The following is an 18,733-nucleotide window of genomic DNA, read 5'->3' as shown; positions in this document are numbered from 1 at the left end:
AAGAAAAAGCAGAAGAAATCCAGACCATACAAATACTCCTCTAATGCTAAACAGTCTGAAAGAAAAGTGGCGAGTGAAAGGAAAATAAACATCAAACCGCTCAGCTGCTCTCCTGTGTTTTTTAAATTTAATTTTATTATTTACAGCTGCAGAAAACCGGGAAATGTCGGGTCTTTATCAGCACACAACTATTCATTTGATCAAGGCAATTTAACTTGTGTGATCGGACATAAATTACTGCTGGACTAAGAGGTTTTCCTTCTACAAGTAAAGACAAGGAATTCTGAGAAAGCAGGAATAATGGCAATATCCGAGGCCATTCAGAGCCGAGGCCTCTATCCAACATCAAGAAAATCTGCCAACTAAACTAATCTTATACATAGCCTCCACATATAGTGTAAAAAGCACTCTGTCACAATTAACATGTATAATATTCCAGTAAATAATATCACAGCTTCGTGCAACCCAATAAACCACAGCGCAAACTACCACTCCACAGCTGCACACAGAAGCTGGGATCTCTGAACACATGGGGGCGCTCTGCACCAATTCAACGATGTCACCACAACAAGGAAGGCTGAGCGCGCACACACACACACACACACACACACGCAGAGAAAGGCCGGTGAAACTAACTTCCAAGACTTAATGCTCTTAAGATGAGACCAGGAGCAAAGGCCTAAAATCAATAATAATATCACTTATTATTATTATTATTATAACAATTATTATTATTATTATTATTATTATTATTATTAATATTATTATTATTATTATTATATGTAGGCTATTTACAACAATTAGGCTACGCTACACTCAACGGCTGCGGCAGCCTCTCTACACTGTTTCGTCCTGACCTTTCTTTTCTCCGTGAGACGGAAGAGTTGAGAAAGTTGCGCGGCGCTGCGGAGAGCCTCCAGCTGCTGCAGTAGCACTTCAGTCCCGGTGGAGTTGGCGACACAACCCATAGTAGGTCTACCGTAGAGGGAGCGGGGCGCTGGGGCGGACAGGGCCGGGGAGAGGAGGTCGCGGAGCGGCCAGGGTGCGCTGCGGACGCTCGATGATCGTTCCCTCTGGCTGGATGAAGACCGACGCTCCTCTGCTGCGCTACTCTCTAATCTAGTCAGTGAACGCGTCTTTGATGAGGATGATGAGTCTCTCTCTCTTTCTCTCTCTCTCTTTCTGACTCTCTCTCTCTCATTAGTGATTCCCTATTGCCCCTTGGTGCTCTCTCGGTTACCCGACGGCCACTCCTCCTCGTCTTATCTCCAGCCAAAAGGATTGAGCGATCTGCGGCGCAGACCCCTCCCCGCATCTCCGATCCCAGCCGCCGCTTTGGCCGCTTGATAAATCTATTATTGATGTAAATAATGGATACAGCAACCGGACAGACTTGCGCTCACTCTATCAGTCACGATCACTCTCAGACACGCTCACGTAAGCGGACAAACACACGCACGCGCACACGAACATATAAATAAGCGCCGGACATTTATCAATTGTCCATTTATTGATCGATAAAAGCCAATTGATTGATATTATTTAAGTTTTCTTTAAAATGCAGAAACATTATTTCGTTCTCTTTCCCCCACTGTGGCCTGAACACAAGTGCACGAGCAATTTCTTTAAACTCTGGGGTCAAGTTTGGATTAGATGGGTTCAAAATAAACGGCTATGTTTTAAGATTATGTTTTAATAGAAACTGGGAAAAATAAAAATCTCTGTTTTTATGTATTCATAATCGAAAGGGTATTTTTAAAAAGCTATTAACTATTAATATCATTATTAGATTTTTCATTTTAATTTATATTTGTAGTAGCTGGAAAAACAAAGAAAAAAAATCATTAAATACGCTAGACAGAAAAAAGGGCACTGAAGAAAAACACTTTAATAAATGATAAAGGATGAACAACGTTGCAATGTCCTGTTTAAATACTTCCACGTTCATAGGTGATACACATTCTATTTATTTTAAATTAATGTTAGTGATATAAATGACACACCTGCATTATTATCACAGGATCATCAGTTAATGTTCTTTTTTAAAGACGTTTTAATGAATATAGACAGTTGCTAAATAATTAGGCTACATTCCTTATTAATATTTGTGATGTCTGCAGCATTTTGAATCTTTATTAACCTTTGTGTGTGTGTGTGTGTGTGTGTGTGTGTGTGTGTGTATATCTACAGTAAGGCCTGCACACTCAGACCTGTCTTGACCTCTTCCCATCTCTGTCCAGTGTTCAGGGGACAGATGCCCCATCGATCAATGCCAGCCGTAGGGCCCGTAATAATCCCCCACTGTGGTCTCATACACACACACACACACACACACACACACACACACACACACACACACACTAGTGTCTATTTATTGATGGATCCAACCCGGGGTAGAAGGGCAGATCAAACAGTGTAGGAAAGGGCTCCACTCCAAAACACAAAAGATGAAGGACTGACAAGAAGGTGGACAAGGTTCATCTTCTCTTCAAACCCCCATTAATTACCCAGCACACACACACACACACACACACACACACACACACACACACACACACACACACACACACACACACACACACACACACACCACTTGCACTCTCAGCCGTTTCCTTCACAAGATGCAACTTGGCCTTAGAAACACTGAATGGGCTCGCTTACACACCAGCTTTGGGTGATTGTTAGATTCAATGGGAACTATTACATTGGGGTAGGCACACAGACTGACTCACACAGAGACACACACACACACACACACACACACACACACACACACACACACACACACACACAACACAGACTCAAACACAGACTCACAGACACACACACACACACACACACACACACACACACACACACACACACACACACACACACACACACACACAGGGGAAACTGTTAATTTCCCTTGTTTTGTTGGGCCATAATTTAAGGTGCCTGAATATTGCATTAGTATGAAATTGCAAGTAGGATTAAGTGAGAACAGTTACTACACAAAGCACTAGTACATCTTTTTGACAGACATGCATTCTTCTAGTTAAAAAAACTCAAAACCCAACAGCACTTCCGCAGAAAGTGTGTTCAGAGCACATTTATTGTATGCACCTGATGTATAAAGAAAGAAATATATAAAATTACTCTAAATTATTGCATGACCATAAATATCTAAATTATGCATGGTCATGCACATGTTTGTTCATCTTACATCATTAATGACAAACAAATAAACAAATAAATTATCCACTTGCTTTTTAAAAGGTTACTGCCCGCATTTGAATTTGCCCCGTGTGCACATATTTCCATAAACTCATGCATTGTGCAAAAGAAAAGAAAAATCACTGAATAGTCTGTTAAATTATAAATTTTTGCACTGAGTGGCTGTGTATAGGTTTGTGCGTGTGTGGTGTTTGTAAATAAATGATAGGGTCATACCTGTGAGCCACTACTGCAAGCAACTGGTCAGCCAAACAACAGCAAAGCTGTTCGCTAAGTACAAACAACCGCAAAACACATCAAAAAACAATTCTGCACGTGGCCTTTCTGGGTCTGATAATTCTCCACAATTTTCGCCGGTGCCCTGATTCTTTCTTTGACATTGTGCGGCAGTGGCAGGGGGCACTGATGTGAAAATCTTAAAAGGATTAGACGAGTTGGTGTTGCCAGCCAATTGGTGCTTGTCAATCTCGGAGGCCCCTGTGTGTTCCCTCTCTTACTTGGTCCAAGCCCCCTTTCTCTCTATCGGTCAGGCTTAATGTCTGAAGCTTAAATGGACACACTAGCCTGTCCCCTCGGTGTGACAGAGTGACAGGTGGCAGATCAAGACATGAGGACAGAGAAAAGGAGACAAAGACAGCGAAGAACAGGCGGCTAGAGACCAAGACAGGAGGGGGAAAGAGCCATGTAGGCAGGGATTAGGAAACAAATAAGAGCAGAGTGACAGGAATGTGGAAACACACAAGCGAGTCATATGGATGCATTTGGCTACTGTCGTACTGCCATCATGTTTTCTTGCTTTGTTTCTTTGTGTTTGTTTTGAGCTGACAATATTTCATTTTCCTTTCTCCTTTGGATGCATTTTCTCTTTGGCTCAAAATCTGCAGTTATTATATCCCAGTACATGTGTGTGTACTGTGAGTTATCACAATAGTCCAAACTGAACTGAAAGTGAAATGTGTGTCAAGTAACAGCAGAGTCACACCATTAGTATTTCATTTAAAGAAACTGGGACAAGAGTGAAAAAAAACTGAAACTGAAAAAAAAAAAAAAAAAGCCTCTGTGGGATAAACAGAAACAGAGAAATATGCTACCATATTGCAGCGGTAAGTAGTGGCACACACATTGCATGGGGTTGGGGTTAGGGCCTAGTTAAGCAGTTGGGGTTTTTATGGGCACTGGCTGGGCATCTTTCCAAAAGTATCCAATGCCTTACCCAGGTTTCTTTAGAGGGAGGGCGAGAGAGAGAGAGAGAGAGAGAGAGAGAGAGAGAGAGAGAGAGAGAGAGAGAGAGAGAGAGAGAGAGATGGGACATAAGAAGCAAAAAGGGGGAGAAACTGCTGCCTCCACAGAAGAAGCCTTGGATAATGGTTAATATGGGACTCAGGAGTGTCAGGCTATTCTTCAGCCTCTTAACATGGGTCATTTCCTAACAGCACTGGCAACTGGCCCAGCCACAGACACACAATAGAGCCATTCCTTGGTCATTACCAGCACACACATTTTGATACCTCAACGGTAAACACACACACACACACACACACACACACACACACACACACACACACAAATTCAAAACTCTCTGCCTTTTGCTGACAACACAGTGCTGTTTCTCTCATATCTGGACTACAAATCCAACCGGGACATCTCTGTCATGTCACTCACCTGGTCTCCGGTGAGGTGACAGGCAGCGAGATTCTGCTCCTCAAATGATGGGGCAGAGCGGACATATTTCAGCCAGCTGTTGCTGGTGGCGTCTGGGCCTGTGTCCAGCGCAAACTTGACGTTGCCCATGTCGTCCACCACCTGTTGGAGAGCAACAGGTTACATACTATAAATGGGAAAAAAATCAAATAACATTCAACAAATATCAATAACAAATCATTTTCCAAAGAGGATCTTAAAAATGCTAAATTTTTAAGGTGCAAAACCGGGTATAAGCAGGCTGTGCCAGGAGTTTGATGTCAGTCAGCTTTAAGACACACAGAGGAAACGTGTCAGTGGGTGTTAGGGCCACCTAACCCTGTCAATCCCGACAACAAGAAGAGGAAAGAAGGAAGGGAGGAGAAAGCAGGAGGGAGTGGACAAACTGTGGCTTCTTTCACTTGTCTAAAGACTTTCTCTGGCACATATTGATCACCCTTTGTAACCCCGACGCCCCCGGAGACTCCCAAGAGTGGGTTTCACGTTACCCGCTTTCACAGAGAATGAAGGAGGATAGAGGTAGAGGTGAAGGAGGAAGAGGAGGAGGAAAAGAAGAGAAGAGGGGGTTATTGTGGAGAAAAAAGTCAGGGGAAAACCAGGAAGGAGTAACAATGCTTTACGTATGCATATAAAAACGGGGCCTCATTCTTCACATACGTGTAAATTCTGAAATATTTTGAATGATAGGGACTGAGAAAGACAGTCCTCAAATTTGCCAAAATCACAGATATTAGACAAATATAAGAGCATTTATGAAACAGCCAAGATCACAATTCCTTCCACTCTTGGCTCCTTTGACTGCATTTATGTGTGTGTGTGTGTGTGTGTGTGTGTGTGTGTGTGTGTGTGTGTGTGTGTGTGTGTGTGTGTGTGTGTGTATGTGTGTGTGTGTCTGGTAGAGTTTGGTGGTGCTGGGGAATCTGGGGGTTGGCTCGGCTGAAACCCCTGAGCTCACCCTCTCCACCAAGTTGGTGCTGAAGCTCCGATTTCCCCCGCAGCGCTGCATATGATACTGAGCCTGTGCGAATGCTCTGGGGAGAAGTGGCCTGAGACAGAGCAACTCCTCTAATTACAACTCCCAATCAGCCTGGCCTGAGTTCAGCGCTGACCTCTAGCTTGACTCTCTGCACTCCTAATCACAGTCAAATGTCTGCTGAAGGAAATCGAGGTGTGATGGAGAAGAACCAACAAACCATCTGACGTTTTTAGATGTGCAAAGTTCGTGAACCTCCCTAACTGGCCGCTTTTCTAAAGGCAATGTTCGTGTTTTTTTTTCCCAGCTCGTAAAGTGTGAATGGTCATGTTCTTGGTGTCTCGGTGAGCGCGTGCAGATGGTGTATTTTTGTGGGTGGGGGTGCAGGTGCCAAGTTTGGTGAGTAAATATGTAAAGGGTCTGGTTGGAGGTGTGGAAGAACTGCCATGTGCTTGTTTGTACAAATACGGCAACCGTTTTAGGCGAATGCATGTGCGCACGATTGAGTTAACAGCTTGAGGTAACAGAAATGTTGTGCTACTTTTGAGCCAAGGTGTGAGTTTACCCTCTTCACTAAATGCGCCTGCTTTAGAATAACAATGCCTGTTTGTGCCTTGGCTAAAAATAATCAAAACCTTGCCCTATGTTTAAAAACCCTGTTCCGCAAGCCTGAAATAAGAACTGTGGCTACTGCTCATGTAAATGTATTTGCTGATTGTGAGAGTGGGAAAAGAGACTGTTTATGCAAATCAGTTCCTGTTATGTATTTTCTGTAATTCACACTGAGAAACCCAGAAGCAAATAATGTGATAATGTCCACTGGAAGAGCTTATAAATAAAAACTGAATTGTATCCATTCCTCACACTCTACATCTACAGCTACTGCCTCTTCTGCTTCCAGTTTACAACTTAAACACCCACCTTGATCGAGTCCAGGCCTTTATTTTATGTGTGAAAACAGTCACTGAAAACTAACCAGGCATACTCCTTCCAACACACCTACTGCCCCACCCAATATCTTTTCTGCAGGCGTTGGAGTCAGAGTGCACTTGTCACGACGTTGCCGTGGAGCTGCGACAGGTATCGTACATGTTTTATGAACACATGGAGAAAAGCTGAGATCCAGGTGGGGTTGAGGTGGGATTATTTCTTTCTTTAGGGGGAATAGGTGTGGGAAGGGAGGGTAACTGCACAGACTGACACACACGTATGAACACTGCCATACGTATTGGGCATGGTAGTATACACACACATTTTGGTTCCCCCCGTCTCCCAGACACACACCAAAGGATTTGATCATGGGCTTAATGAGCAGCAGACCTGTGTGTGTGCTTTTTTTGTATGTGCACGTGTGTGTGTTGTCTGGGAGGCCTGCTAACACCCTGTCTCCGGGTGGAAGCCTGATTTATAAGGCTTCAAATGAGGTGCAACAGAGAAGGAGAGCCAGAACAAGCCTGCGGCTGATTGTTTGTTTATTTACCTTTCTTTTTCATTCTTTCCCCCCTCCCTACGTCACAGGGGGGAGGAGGACCCGGGTGGAAATCATCAGCTCCACGTGCGAAAAGGGTTTCAACAAAACAAAGCAAATCTGGCTCAAAGTTTCGCTGTAAATGTCTTCATATCAGTGGCTAGAAACAAAAACTGTGACACTAAAGATACCAGGAATAATGTTTTTACATGTTATATGATGTTTCATACAATTTTTTATTGTTTATTCTCAATAATAGATAGTTTTGATGATTATTCCTATCAAAAAATAAGTTTGGCAGGGCTACAAACACCAGCTGTCAGACAATCAAATGGGTTTTAAACAAACACTCAGGTTGGTCAGACTCATTCGGTAGATAAAATGAACACTAAAGCACCCAGTAAATTGCCCAAACTGCCAGTTCTAAACATCCATCACAGTTTAGAGATTGATTTCCTTGTTTAACTTTGACCTACAGCAAGTAACTGTAGGTCAAAGTAACTTGCTGTAGGTAAGCACGCATAGTTTTCTTATGTAATAAGTGATTATTGTCAACATTTCAGGGTTTGATAAGTGGTTTAGATAATGTGGCTAAACTGTTTGCTTGTTTACAACCTGCTTGTGTTTCTTGCCTCGTCACACTTCGTTGAAGTAATTTTGAGGGGTTTCTAAATCTCATTGTTATTATAACTGATACAAATGATGGCAAAACTTATGAAATTAAGTTCTACTAATTCAAGAGAATGATCCTTTAAGTGCAGCAAAGAGAATATAACAGTCGCTCTGATAATATTATCATAATGATTAACTACACAGAAAAACACATTTTAAAAATGTCCATTTCAGAGCTTTATCTAGCCTTATGTTTGCCTTTATTTGATCAGAAAATGATTCACATGACAGCACACACACACACACACACACACACACACACTAAACACACACACACACACACACACACACACACACACACACACACACACACACACACACACACACACAGACACAATGAAACTTCAGTGAAAGAGAAGCAGCTCTGAGTGGACAGGATGCAGAGCAAACTCCACAGGAAGCTCTGATAAGAGCACGACACTTATATCGCTCCTCATAACACAAAGGGGAACCTTTGACAGCTAGGAACCTTTAATGGATGTCTCGGCATGCCCTCTCCTCTGCCAGTTATATCTGACGGATGTGTGTAGCGCGCAGGGCTGAATTAGTAGAGGAAAGTTGCTTGTACGGGTAGACGTTGGTGACAAGGTACATATTATTTTCTGTTTGACGGAGGGCAGAAAATGGAAATGGCAGCTCAGAGCGCAGTGGTGATTGTGATTTTGATGTGAGAAGGAGATAGAAGCAGACTTACAGCATGTGAGACAGAACTGCTAGGTTATTGTGTGTCTCCAAGGGAATATTTTTATGAGGTGTGATCTCAGTGCTTTGTTGCACTGCCCCGGGTTTCAATGTGTGAACACACCCTCGTTTGCATGTATGTGTATATGTCCCTGTGATATAGAGGAGAGTAGTTGTTTTCATACTGTTTTTTGTTGTTTTAAAGCTCTACAAATTCTGTAACTTAATTTTGACTGGTCTACAGATGTTTTGCATGGCAAAGGTTTATTTTTTTATCCATTACATGCTTTATGCTGATTGGGAAATCAGCTATATTGCCTTACCTTTTTCACATCAGATGGTATTAAGACAAGCAACAAGCCATGGCTATCTATCCAGGGAAAACATGTCTTTTTTTGGATTCAGGTTGTCAACTGATAATCACACAGACACATAGAGAAACAGACTCTTTTTTGACAAAAGTTAACTGACATAATTCTCTAAATTGAAGGTTTTTCTGCCTGGAGAAAACAGGAAAGCAGCACTTTGAACATGTAGAGCCTTTCTCCCTGGTTCACCTACGCATATCCAGGGGAAGTGGCCGACAAATGAAAAAAGGTTATCTCAAAGAGAGAGACAGATTGCCTTTTCGATATGGATTTTACCTTTAATCTATCTAGATCAAGAATATGTGAAAATGTAGAGAAAAACAAGCAGAGGGTAAAAAAGAGGGGGGATTCAGGATTGCATGCACTTCTGCTTGAAGCAGCTAGGGGGCAGCCTGGAATGAAATCTCTCCTGGCAGAAGTGGAAATGAAACTTCCCTCCTGTCTTTGCAGCTGTACACACATACACATGCAAAAACAAAATATAAAAATGGTAGACAGAGTAGGAATTACATGCACACACACACAGACACACACAGACACACACACACACACACACAAACTCTTTACCCTGACGAGAGGGCCAGTCATGGAAACAGAGTAGTGACAGTGACAGATTGAGTGGCTGTGAAGTGGGCTGCAGAGCTGGTTGTTAGAGGTGTTGCAAATTAAGGTGCAGGACGACTAACAAGAAATAAAGAAGTGTGTGTGAGAGTGTGTATCCTTTCTGGAGAAGGGTCTGTTTCCAGTTGGGAGGCCCCTTAACATGCACACACATACACACACACACACACGGACTAATAAAGCGGCTGACAGAGTACAGATCCCCACAGCCTCCGATACGTTTGTGCACATTATGTGTGTGTATGTGTGTGTGTGTGTGTGTGTGTGTGTGTGTGTGTGTGTGTGTGTGTGTGTGACTGTGTGTGATGGATGGGGGCCTGCAGAGATGACCCTACCCTGCCACATCACTCAACAGTCTAAATGAGTGTGTGTCCATCCACATTTGTGTGTGTGTGTGTGTGTGTCTGTGTGAGTGTGTGTGGAGGTGAGAGGTGGACAGGCACACAAGGGGTCCTGTCAATAAAAACCTTCTCTTAGAGCAGGAAGGAAAAATAGAATAAAAGAGAGAAAGAAATAGAAAGAAAGAAAGAGATTATTCATATTTTAGTAACTTAAGTGGAAGACGATGTGTGTGTGTGTGTGTGTGTGTGTGTGTGTGTGTGTGTGTGTGAATATATGAGCGCATGTAGTATAAAGATTCTATAAATCCAAACGTTTTACAGGTTTATAAAAATGTGACATACAATAAGAGGGTTTGAGATTATTTCTGAACATCATTTAACAAACTCAAAATCCTACTGACTCCTATTTGAGCCCATAGAAAACAGTAAAAACAGCAAAGCATACAAAATACACACAAGCACACTACACACACCACTATGTAAAAAAAAAAGCCAACTTGATGTGGGAGAAACCACACACCAGAGCAGATGTGGGAGAGTTGATATGTTCCTTGATAAGGGTTCAGTTTATTTCAGTTAATTCAAAATCATATTTCCATCCGAGTGCAACATTTATCAATCCAGGAAAATTTGCTCTTTTCAGCACTGCTCTGATGACAGTATTTGTCAAGCATGACTCATTCATTTTCTTATCCAAATTTTTCCAGCCAGTGCAGAGATGTAAACAGATTCAAGTCCTAGAAGAATGAGTTGGTGTTAATGCTGGACATCCTCGAATGAGAGTCCTTCTCTTGATATGAGGAATTTTCTTCTTTCTCTCTTTCTGTCACCACAACAACATCTCCTCATTCCTTACTTATCATGCATGCACTGCACATACACAAAAACACACCAAACCGCCTGCACAATACAGCACCAAAAACCAAAGGTAATTGTCAAATGTAGCGGCCAAGAATTTGTTTGTCTAGCTAAATTCAAATATTATTCAAATATGTTCTTCAAACAGCTTAAATGTGACAAGACATATTATGTACCTCAACTGTCTGAGTTCTTCAAATGTGCTGATATTGTGGCTTTTATCACAGGTTTACACACATAATTCAAATCAAACCACTTGAATCATTAAATTACAGATTTATCTGTCACTTAAACGTACTTGGATTAAAATAAAGGATTTAAAATATTTTTTGTGAAAATATGTTGGGACAAAATAAAGAGAATCAGCAGCAGAGCCAAAGTGTTTCATCAGGAGGATCCATACTGTGATTATAGATTGGGCCTTTAAGAATAGAGTGCATTTGTGCGTGTGTGTGCGTGCAGTGTGTGTGTGAAAGGCCAATTACTGATGCTGGTAACAGTACACCTGTGTAGCCATGTCTGGCAACCTAATGACAGCTAAAGAGGAAACAGGCTGTAAATCCACACACACACACACACACACACACACACACACACACACACACACACACACACATCCTTTTATCGGGGTAAGAGCCCTTGTGTTGAATACCACATATTTACTGTTTGTCTCTGTCAAAATGAATACCACTGTAAAAAAAAAGTGTGTCTAACCTCACGTGAGCGTTAGTTGTATCACTAGTAATATGTATGCAAGGTGTTGGGAGTGTGTGTTTGCACAGTGTGAGTGTATGTGTGGTGTGTGTGAAGGTGAGTGAAGGCGTGTTAAATGTGACCCATTTTATCTGGGCTGGGCAGCCATCGACATAATTAAAAACCAGGCAGGCAGGCCAGGGAGGGCCTGGGGCCTTGTAAAAGCCATCTGGGTTGTAGTGTGTGTGTGTGTGTGTGTGTGTGTGTGTGTGTGTGTGTGTGTGTGTGTGTGTGTGTGTGTGTGTGTGTGTGTGTGTATGTGTTTCTACATGCATTGTGAGTATCAGAATGTGGCCTGGCTCACTAATGACCCAACTTGCTTCTCTTAAATCAGGGTCTCTACAGTCACCGTCACACAGCTATCATTTGTGGTGAGTGTGCATGTGCCACACTGAAACCAGCATGTGAAAAGCTCCAGTGTCTATCTCCCACACTCACAAAATCACTGTAAAGTCAAATCTCATTTTCGTTGAGGTTGACCCATCCAACTTTTCCCTTTAAGTGACACAACAGTTCCCATGCAGGTGGGTAATATGGGGATGAATGGTTTATGATAAAGATTTTATTTCCGAATTGTTGCATTTGGTAGATTTTATACGCACAAATACAGGCAGGATGACAGGATACATACATTTATTATTATTATTTTTTTTATAATAGTTTTGTATCTGATAATATAATGTAGCACAGGTAATGTAATGGCAGTGTGTTTAGCTCCTGTATAATGTATAATAAAACATAACGTCAAGTGTTGCCTCATATATAATAAAACCAACAAATTTTTTATTGAACATTTTGACTTATTTTTCTGCTATGTTACCCGGCGGTTTAACTTTATCATTATTTCTTAATTATCATATTGTCAGTAGCTAAGTTTTATGATATAGTCTTTCAGGAGGCAGAGTTCTGCTTTAAAGTCCACTAATAACCATTTTTCAAATCCAGGTTGCTAATATGTCTAATTAAAACAGGACAGGAGCTTTTCATGTGTGCAGCCAGTGATTACATATCTGCAGCCACGCTGTGTTATTTTTAGCATCACGCCACCATGTCCACCTCCGCACCCCTGCAGCTCATCTGAATGAGCAGGTTGCCATGTGCTGGGTTGCCAGGTTAGGGTAACTTTAAACAGGAAGTGTGCGCGCTTTAAAAGAAGAGAGGCAGTGAGCTTTCAGGCTGGACCTCGTTAATGAAATGGCTTTGTGTTATTTACAGCCCCTTGTTAAAAGGCTGGATGAGTGTGTGTATGTGTCTGTGTGTGTATGCGCTCATGCCTGTGTATGCCATCTTATATGTGCTGTGTGTACGTGCTTATGTGCACAATTCTTTCCCATGTGTACATGTGTGTTTTTATGTATGTGTGATGTGTTCAGTGTAAAAGCGTAAATGTGTGTGTGTGCACAGAGGTTACCATCATGCCATGTCTGTTTTACTGTTGGACAGCCTTTTACAGGCCGGGCTTTATGATATGTATTTAGGGCAATTAGTGAGCAGATATATTGGCTCATTATGGTGAAGCAGGTGCAGAGTAAATGGGGAAATATATGAACAGTACATCAGGGTCACACACTCTGTCTGTGGTGTTTGAAGGCTAACTGTTAGACTTATGTGTGTGACAAACAGGAGTACACACATTGAACTCAGTGAGAGCCAGACTGAGGAAACATTTTCTCATACTGGCCTCTGTCAAAGAAATCATACAATTGATGAAGAACATTCATCAGATTTTAAAATGAGCTAATAATTGTTAACAGACTCAAGAGGAGAACAAATGGAGTAAACTGGTTGCGTATTACCTGAGGGGGAGGCAGAGTTAGTAATGTATGTGTTTATTGGCTGGAGGGACAGCACAGGGAGCAAAGTGGTTGTTTATTGGCTACAGGGACAAATGTTTGATGGTGCTGATGAGCTTGTCCACACACACAGAGACACACATAAACTTACAAACACAAATGTATATAGTGAATTACTACACGTATGTACAGCCACTATGCGCAAGATTTTTATATGATTATAACAAATGCTTTTTTCTCCTATGTGTCTGTCATAAGTCTTCACAGTGAAACACATTCATCTAAGCGTGTCCATGTTGGGGGGCGTCAAAGTTAGGAATTCTCAAATTTTACAGATAGTGCCATTAATGTTTTCTAAAGCAGAACCACATGTGTGTGCCTGGATGTGTTTTTATGTCACTGCAGTGCACAATTATTGTGTTTTGTACTGTTTGCACTCTCTGGAAAAAAACAACATCTAATCCATACGTTTCAACAAGCCATTTTGGAAAGGTTTAAAACATGACATTTTTACTTAATGAAACAAAATTAAAACATGGCTCTCTAAATTTAGGCATATAATACATAGCTTTCTCTTTTCTAAGGTCTCAAATAGTGGGGATATAAAATAACATTTCCTGAGCTCAAGCAAAGCAACTAAATCAATCAAGCCTAATGCATCCATGCCAAGAATAATGGGAAATAATAAGGCGAGGAAGCTTGCATTCAACACTGACACAACTTGACCTACACTCTATCGACTGACATCGGAAGTGAAACACAAAATGGGACAATTCCTGGAACTGTGCAAACACAAATAGGGAAGTGGTGCTCGGTACAAATTTGTAGAGCACGTAACACTATCAATTATTTATTAACACCCTAATAAAGGAATACTTCCTTCAACAACATTTGCTTGTGTGATACAATAGAGAATGATGGACGGAAAGAGAAGCAGAGTATGAGAGACGTAGAAACGCCGTGACAAAAACTGTTCATTTACAATCATATTTCTAGTGATCTAAACCAGACAACAGGGGTTTCCAATATGAACTGAAAAATATTTTTTTTCCTCTGCATGTCAGTTCCTGCTCAGTATCAAATCAACGTTGGCCTCAACATTTATGCCATCGACTACCTCATTCTTCGAATCTCAGTGAAGGAGACTGACACAAAACAGAAGATGTCACATCTCCAACCATCCTCTTTAAATTTCATTTTTCGTTGGAATGTCATTTGGTCCCCGCACTGTAGAAAGCTGCAGTGTCCTTGTGTGTTATGAGATCAATGAGTTGGCAGGACAGCAGAGAGCTGAGACAAGATGAAGCGTAAACTCTGCGAGGTACACAACATTCAAACCGTAGAGAGCCAGCAAGAGAGTGACACTCACACATACCTCTTTCTTCTGTTTGTCTTACAGTCTTCCTCTCTATTTCTCACACTTCACCTGGGTTTATGCAGGAGGTTTGAATTTGAGAGCTAGCTCAAATCGCAAAAAAATGCATTGTGCAGTAAATTGGTGCCTTAAAAAAAAGAAGCATTTTTCAGCAGCTGGCCAAGACAGCATGTGGCAGAACCCCTGTGTGGCTGCAGGCCTGGGACTTATTGGAACCATCTGAGCAGAACTCTTCGTTTACTGTAAAAACCAAACTCCACTTTCTCCTCTCGCCACCTCCTCTCTTCCCCCTCCCCCTCCCTCACCTGTAGCGACTGGCTAGGCTTTTACTCCTTAGTCTGATGACCAAAAATAAAAATAATTACTCCAGAATTAAACATTTACAGATGAGAAAAGGAGACATAAACTTGTATTAGCTCAATAAAAACAAAAGCCTCATCATTATAGGCTTATTTTGTAAAGACCTATTTTTAGATTAAGACTTTTTGAAGATGAGAAACTGTAAACAATACGGTAGTTTGAAATGTATAGTCACATTCTGCAGTAAAAGAAGAGTTTTGTTTTGATTTATTTATGGCAGTAAAACACAAAGAAATGTATGTTAATGTGGGATAACCAGACACATCTTGGGCTGACTCTCTCTAACAGACAAACTGTAGGTGGATAGGTAGAAACCTGCTAGCCTTGCAAGATTAAAGCTACAAACAACCATATTTAGTAAACAAACTCACACTGTAATACAAGAACAAAATCTGCTGCTGTGAATAATATAAATATCTCTTCCTTGCATAAAATGAAAACCCAACTTTCCAGTCCAGAGAAAAAACACAGTGCTACACATCATTATTGTTGCCAGAACAAGGTAACTGCAGCCAGTTTTCATCCCTTATCCCATAAATGTATCTAAAAAGTCCACCGCTTCGCTCCTCTTTTTTTTTTTAACAAAAGAGAACATATAAAATCCATTCTAACTCTTGACCATTCTGTGTGGAGGTTGTGAAGAGCTCTGCCCAGAAGGATTAGCTGTAGCCATAGAGGCATAAGTGATGCTATGAGACATGTTACTCTCCTCGAACAGGATTAAAAGAATATCTGGCTATTCTCATTTCTACCAAAGGATAATTAAATGTGTGTGTTCTCATCTGTGCACTGTGTGTGGCTGCTGAACTTAGGTCTGCGAATGTGAGTGTGTCTCAGTCCAGCAGTAGCCTCTATGTCGGTCTACACACATGTCTGCCCGCCCGGCCCTCCCCTCCGCTGCCCTACGAGGGGCTGAGACTAGCCAGGACAGGAGGACCAATAAAGCTTACTCTCTGAGTGTTGGGCCTGCTGTCGAGAAGCAGAGGAAAAGACCTATTTCGCTGTTGTGTAAACCATTGTTTCATTTCCACACTTCTCTCTCCCTCTCTCTGCTCTCTGATATTTCACAGGGTTTTTGGCCCCCGTTCAAGTGTGAACACAATACAGCTATTGAGATCATGGCTCGCACCTCCTGGCCTGAGCCAGGCTCAGCACTAGCTTTAGCGCTTGCAGCTACCACCTCATGCAAACTGCCCTAACTACTTTTTCCTTTTCTTTCCTATCCTTCATTTTTGTTTTGAATCAGGATGCGGCACAGACAGACTCACAACACCCCTGTGCCCCATCCCCCACCCACATCATCTTTGGTCTTCACCCTAACTGTGACTCTGGAGGGCCTCAATGTACAGGTAATGGATCCTGCTTGACCACCTCCACCCAGAGGCCCATATATCCTACTTTTAATTAAGAACGCTCATCCCCTCTCTTGAGAGAGAGACAAACGGTAGAATAGGCTGGGGGTAGCACTGTGTGTGTGTATTATGTGTGTGTGTTGCAGAAGAGCCCTGCAGCCATCTGGTTTGTGTTAGACACAATATTAAGAGTGTGTCAGTGGCCAAGGCCTGGCTGACGGCTATCAATCTGCCCTTTAATGTATGACGGGATATATGGAGGAATGGATGGATATGGGCCCCCCTCAGTGAAGCTAATGGTTAAACAGGCACATTAAGGTGATTGAGGCCCATGGTAGAGATGGGGCCCATAGTAGAGCTACACAAGGAGGCTTGACGGCCTTCCTATCTCCTATGGCCTTGAAGCAATTGGAAACTGCAGGGCAGCTGGTGTGGGGATGGACGAGTGGAAGGATGGAGTTAGGGAAAAAGCAAAGGGACCAAAGATGGATGGGTCAAGTGAAATGCTAAAACAACAGGAAATCTCCAGGAAAACATACAAATGGTGTAGAAATTATCAGACATTCACTTAAAGATGCCCCCTTGGACTTTGGGTAAATCTAATATAATCTATCTATTTTCTTACATTTATTAGACTACATTATTAATTTAAAAAATCAACTCCGTGATCAATAATTCACATAATTATTAAGTTGCTCAACAGGCAAACAAAAAGCAATCAGAAATGATGACTATAAGCAAACACTGTGTGAGCTTTTTATTTGCGGGAGAGAAAAGGAGGGTAGGAGGAAAGGACAGAGAGAGATAAATGAGGAGGAGGAGCAGCTGTTGACACAAGCCCTCTCCTCTCTGTCAGATAAGAGATAACTGGGCTGCCAGTGTTTAGACGCACCATTAGTAGTGTCATCAATCACACACACTTACATTCACGTGCACACACGCACACACACACACACACACACACACACACACACACACACACACACACACACACACAGAAGCACACACTCAAAGCGAGAGAGAGGAGATGGAGGAGGATTATTGGGGGGTGACACAACATATTGCTCTATTACTGCTTCAAGCATGTCAGACTACATCCTTTTCTTTACAGCTCATCATACACACACACACACACACACACACACACACACACACACACAGACACAGGCTGCTGCATTCAATCCTGTTCATCTGCAGTGCACAACACAGAACCAAACAGAATTAGAGGCTTGATGCTTGGAGCATATCTAGAGACTCCTAATACCACTGTGGCATAAAAACACAGACTGCAGTCCATCATCCCACTGAGTGGACGAGCAGATTGATGCACATAAGAGTTTGTTTGTCTTACAGTCCAGCTCTCCTTGATGTGCTCTTGTGTTTCAGAGTTAATAGTTATGAGATATGCTGCAGAGGGTTGCCACTCTTAATGGGTATAGAGTACGTGTGTGTTTGTCCCTGCATACAGTACATGTGTGCACGGACTATGGGGGCTTTATGTTAGTATATTAAAATGTAGTGTATATATTATTCATTATACATTATTCATTTCAGTGCAGGAGAAATAAATGACATGAGAGCTACACCACACACTGCAGTCAGAGTAAGATATACAGAGTTGGGGCTGGCTACAGAGGGGTCATGAAGGACAGAGAAAGGGCACAGATCCAACTTAAACTCCCACCTGGAAACTTCTCATTAAAGCTCAAACGGCCCTCGGCATCCAGGTCACCATTAAAGTCACACCAGCAAATAACAATGACTTTCAAACTATCCTTTGACTAATAATGCTGTCACTACAAGTTACTTGTGGCTTTGCAAAGACCAAAAAAACTTTTTTTGAGTGGTCCTGGGCTCCCCATGGTCACATTAAAAGCTAAGGCATAATTTGGCCTTTCACTAACAAGTCTTGGAGAATGCTTCCCTCAAGGAACACAATCAGGCATAATTGGCCAATCAGCATTGGGAACAAACAACGATATACCTCACACAGTGAGACTGTTGGATACAGTCATGTGGACAAGACTTCAGACTCAAAAATAAACACAGTATTGCTGCTATTCTCTTGACAATTTACATTGCTTGAAGGTTGGCTGATTAAAAATATCATACACACAATGTATTTGGTTCTTAAAGCAGGGAGATGCACTTACTGTATATGTACAGTGGAAGGATCAAAGGAGCAATAACTTCTCATTGCT

The 18,733-nt window shown here is 41.9% G+C and overlaps 1 protein-coding gene across 10 annotated transcripts in view; it reads right to left on the bottom strand.

Moving 5' to 3' along the window:
- prdm16 (PR domain containing 16) overlaps positions 1 to 18,733 on the bottom strand; it is a 181,810-nt gene that overhangs the window by 21,321 nt on the left and 141,756 nt on the right. For 9 of the 10 annotated variants that reach the window (XM_051425919.1, XM_051425920.1, XM_051425922.1 and 6 more), the window contains exon 4: positions 4,879 to 5,019. In XM_051425919.1, coding sequence (XP_051281879.1) covers positions 4,879 to 5,019 — 141 coding nt within the window. Of the gene's footprint in view, positions 1 to 857; positions 1,228 to 4,878; positions 5,020 to 18,733 lie in introns of those variants that run through there. The other variant, XM_051425927.1, reaches the window with a different exon arrangement.

This window comes from Dicentrarchus labrax, unplaced genomic scaffold (genome assembly GCF_905237075.1).
Source record: "Dicentrarchus labrax unplaced genomic scaffold, dlabrax2021, whole genome shotgun sequence".
NCBI classification, from domain to species: Eukaryota; Metazoa; Chordata; class Actinopteri; family Moronidae; genus Dicentrarchus; species Dicentrarchus labrax.
The sequence above is the reverse complement of the archived record's forward strand: the minus strand, read 5'-3'. Positions and strand labels throughout refer to the sequence as shown.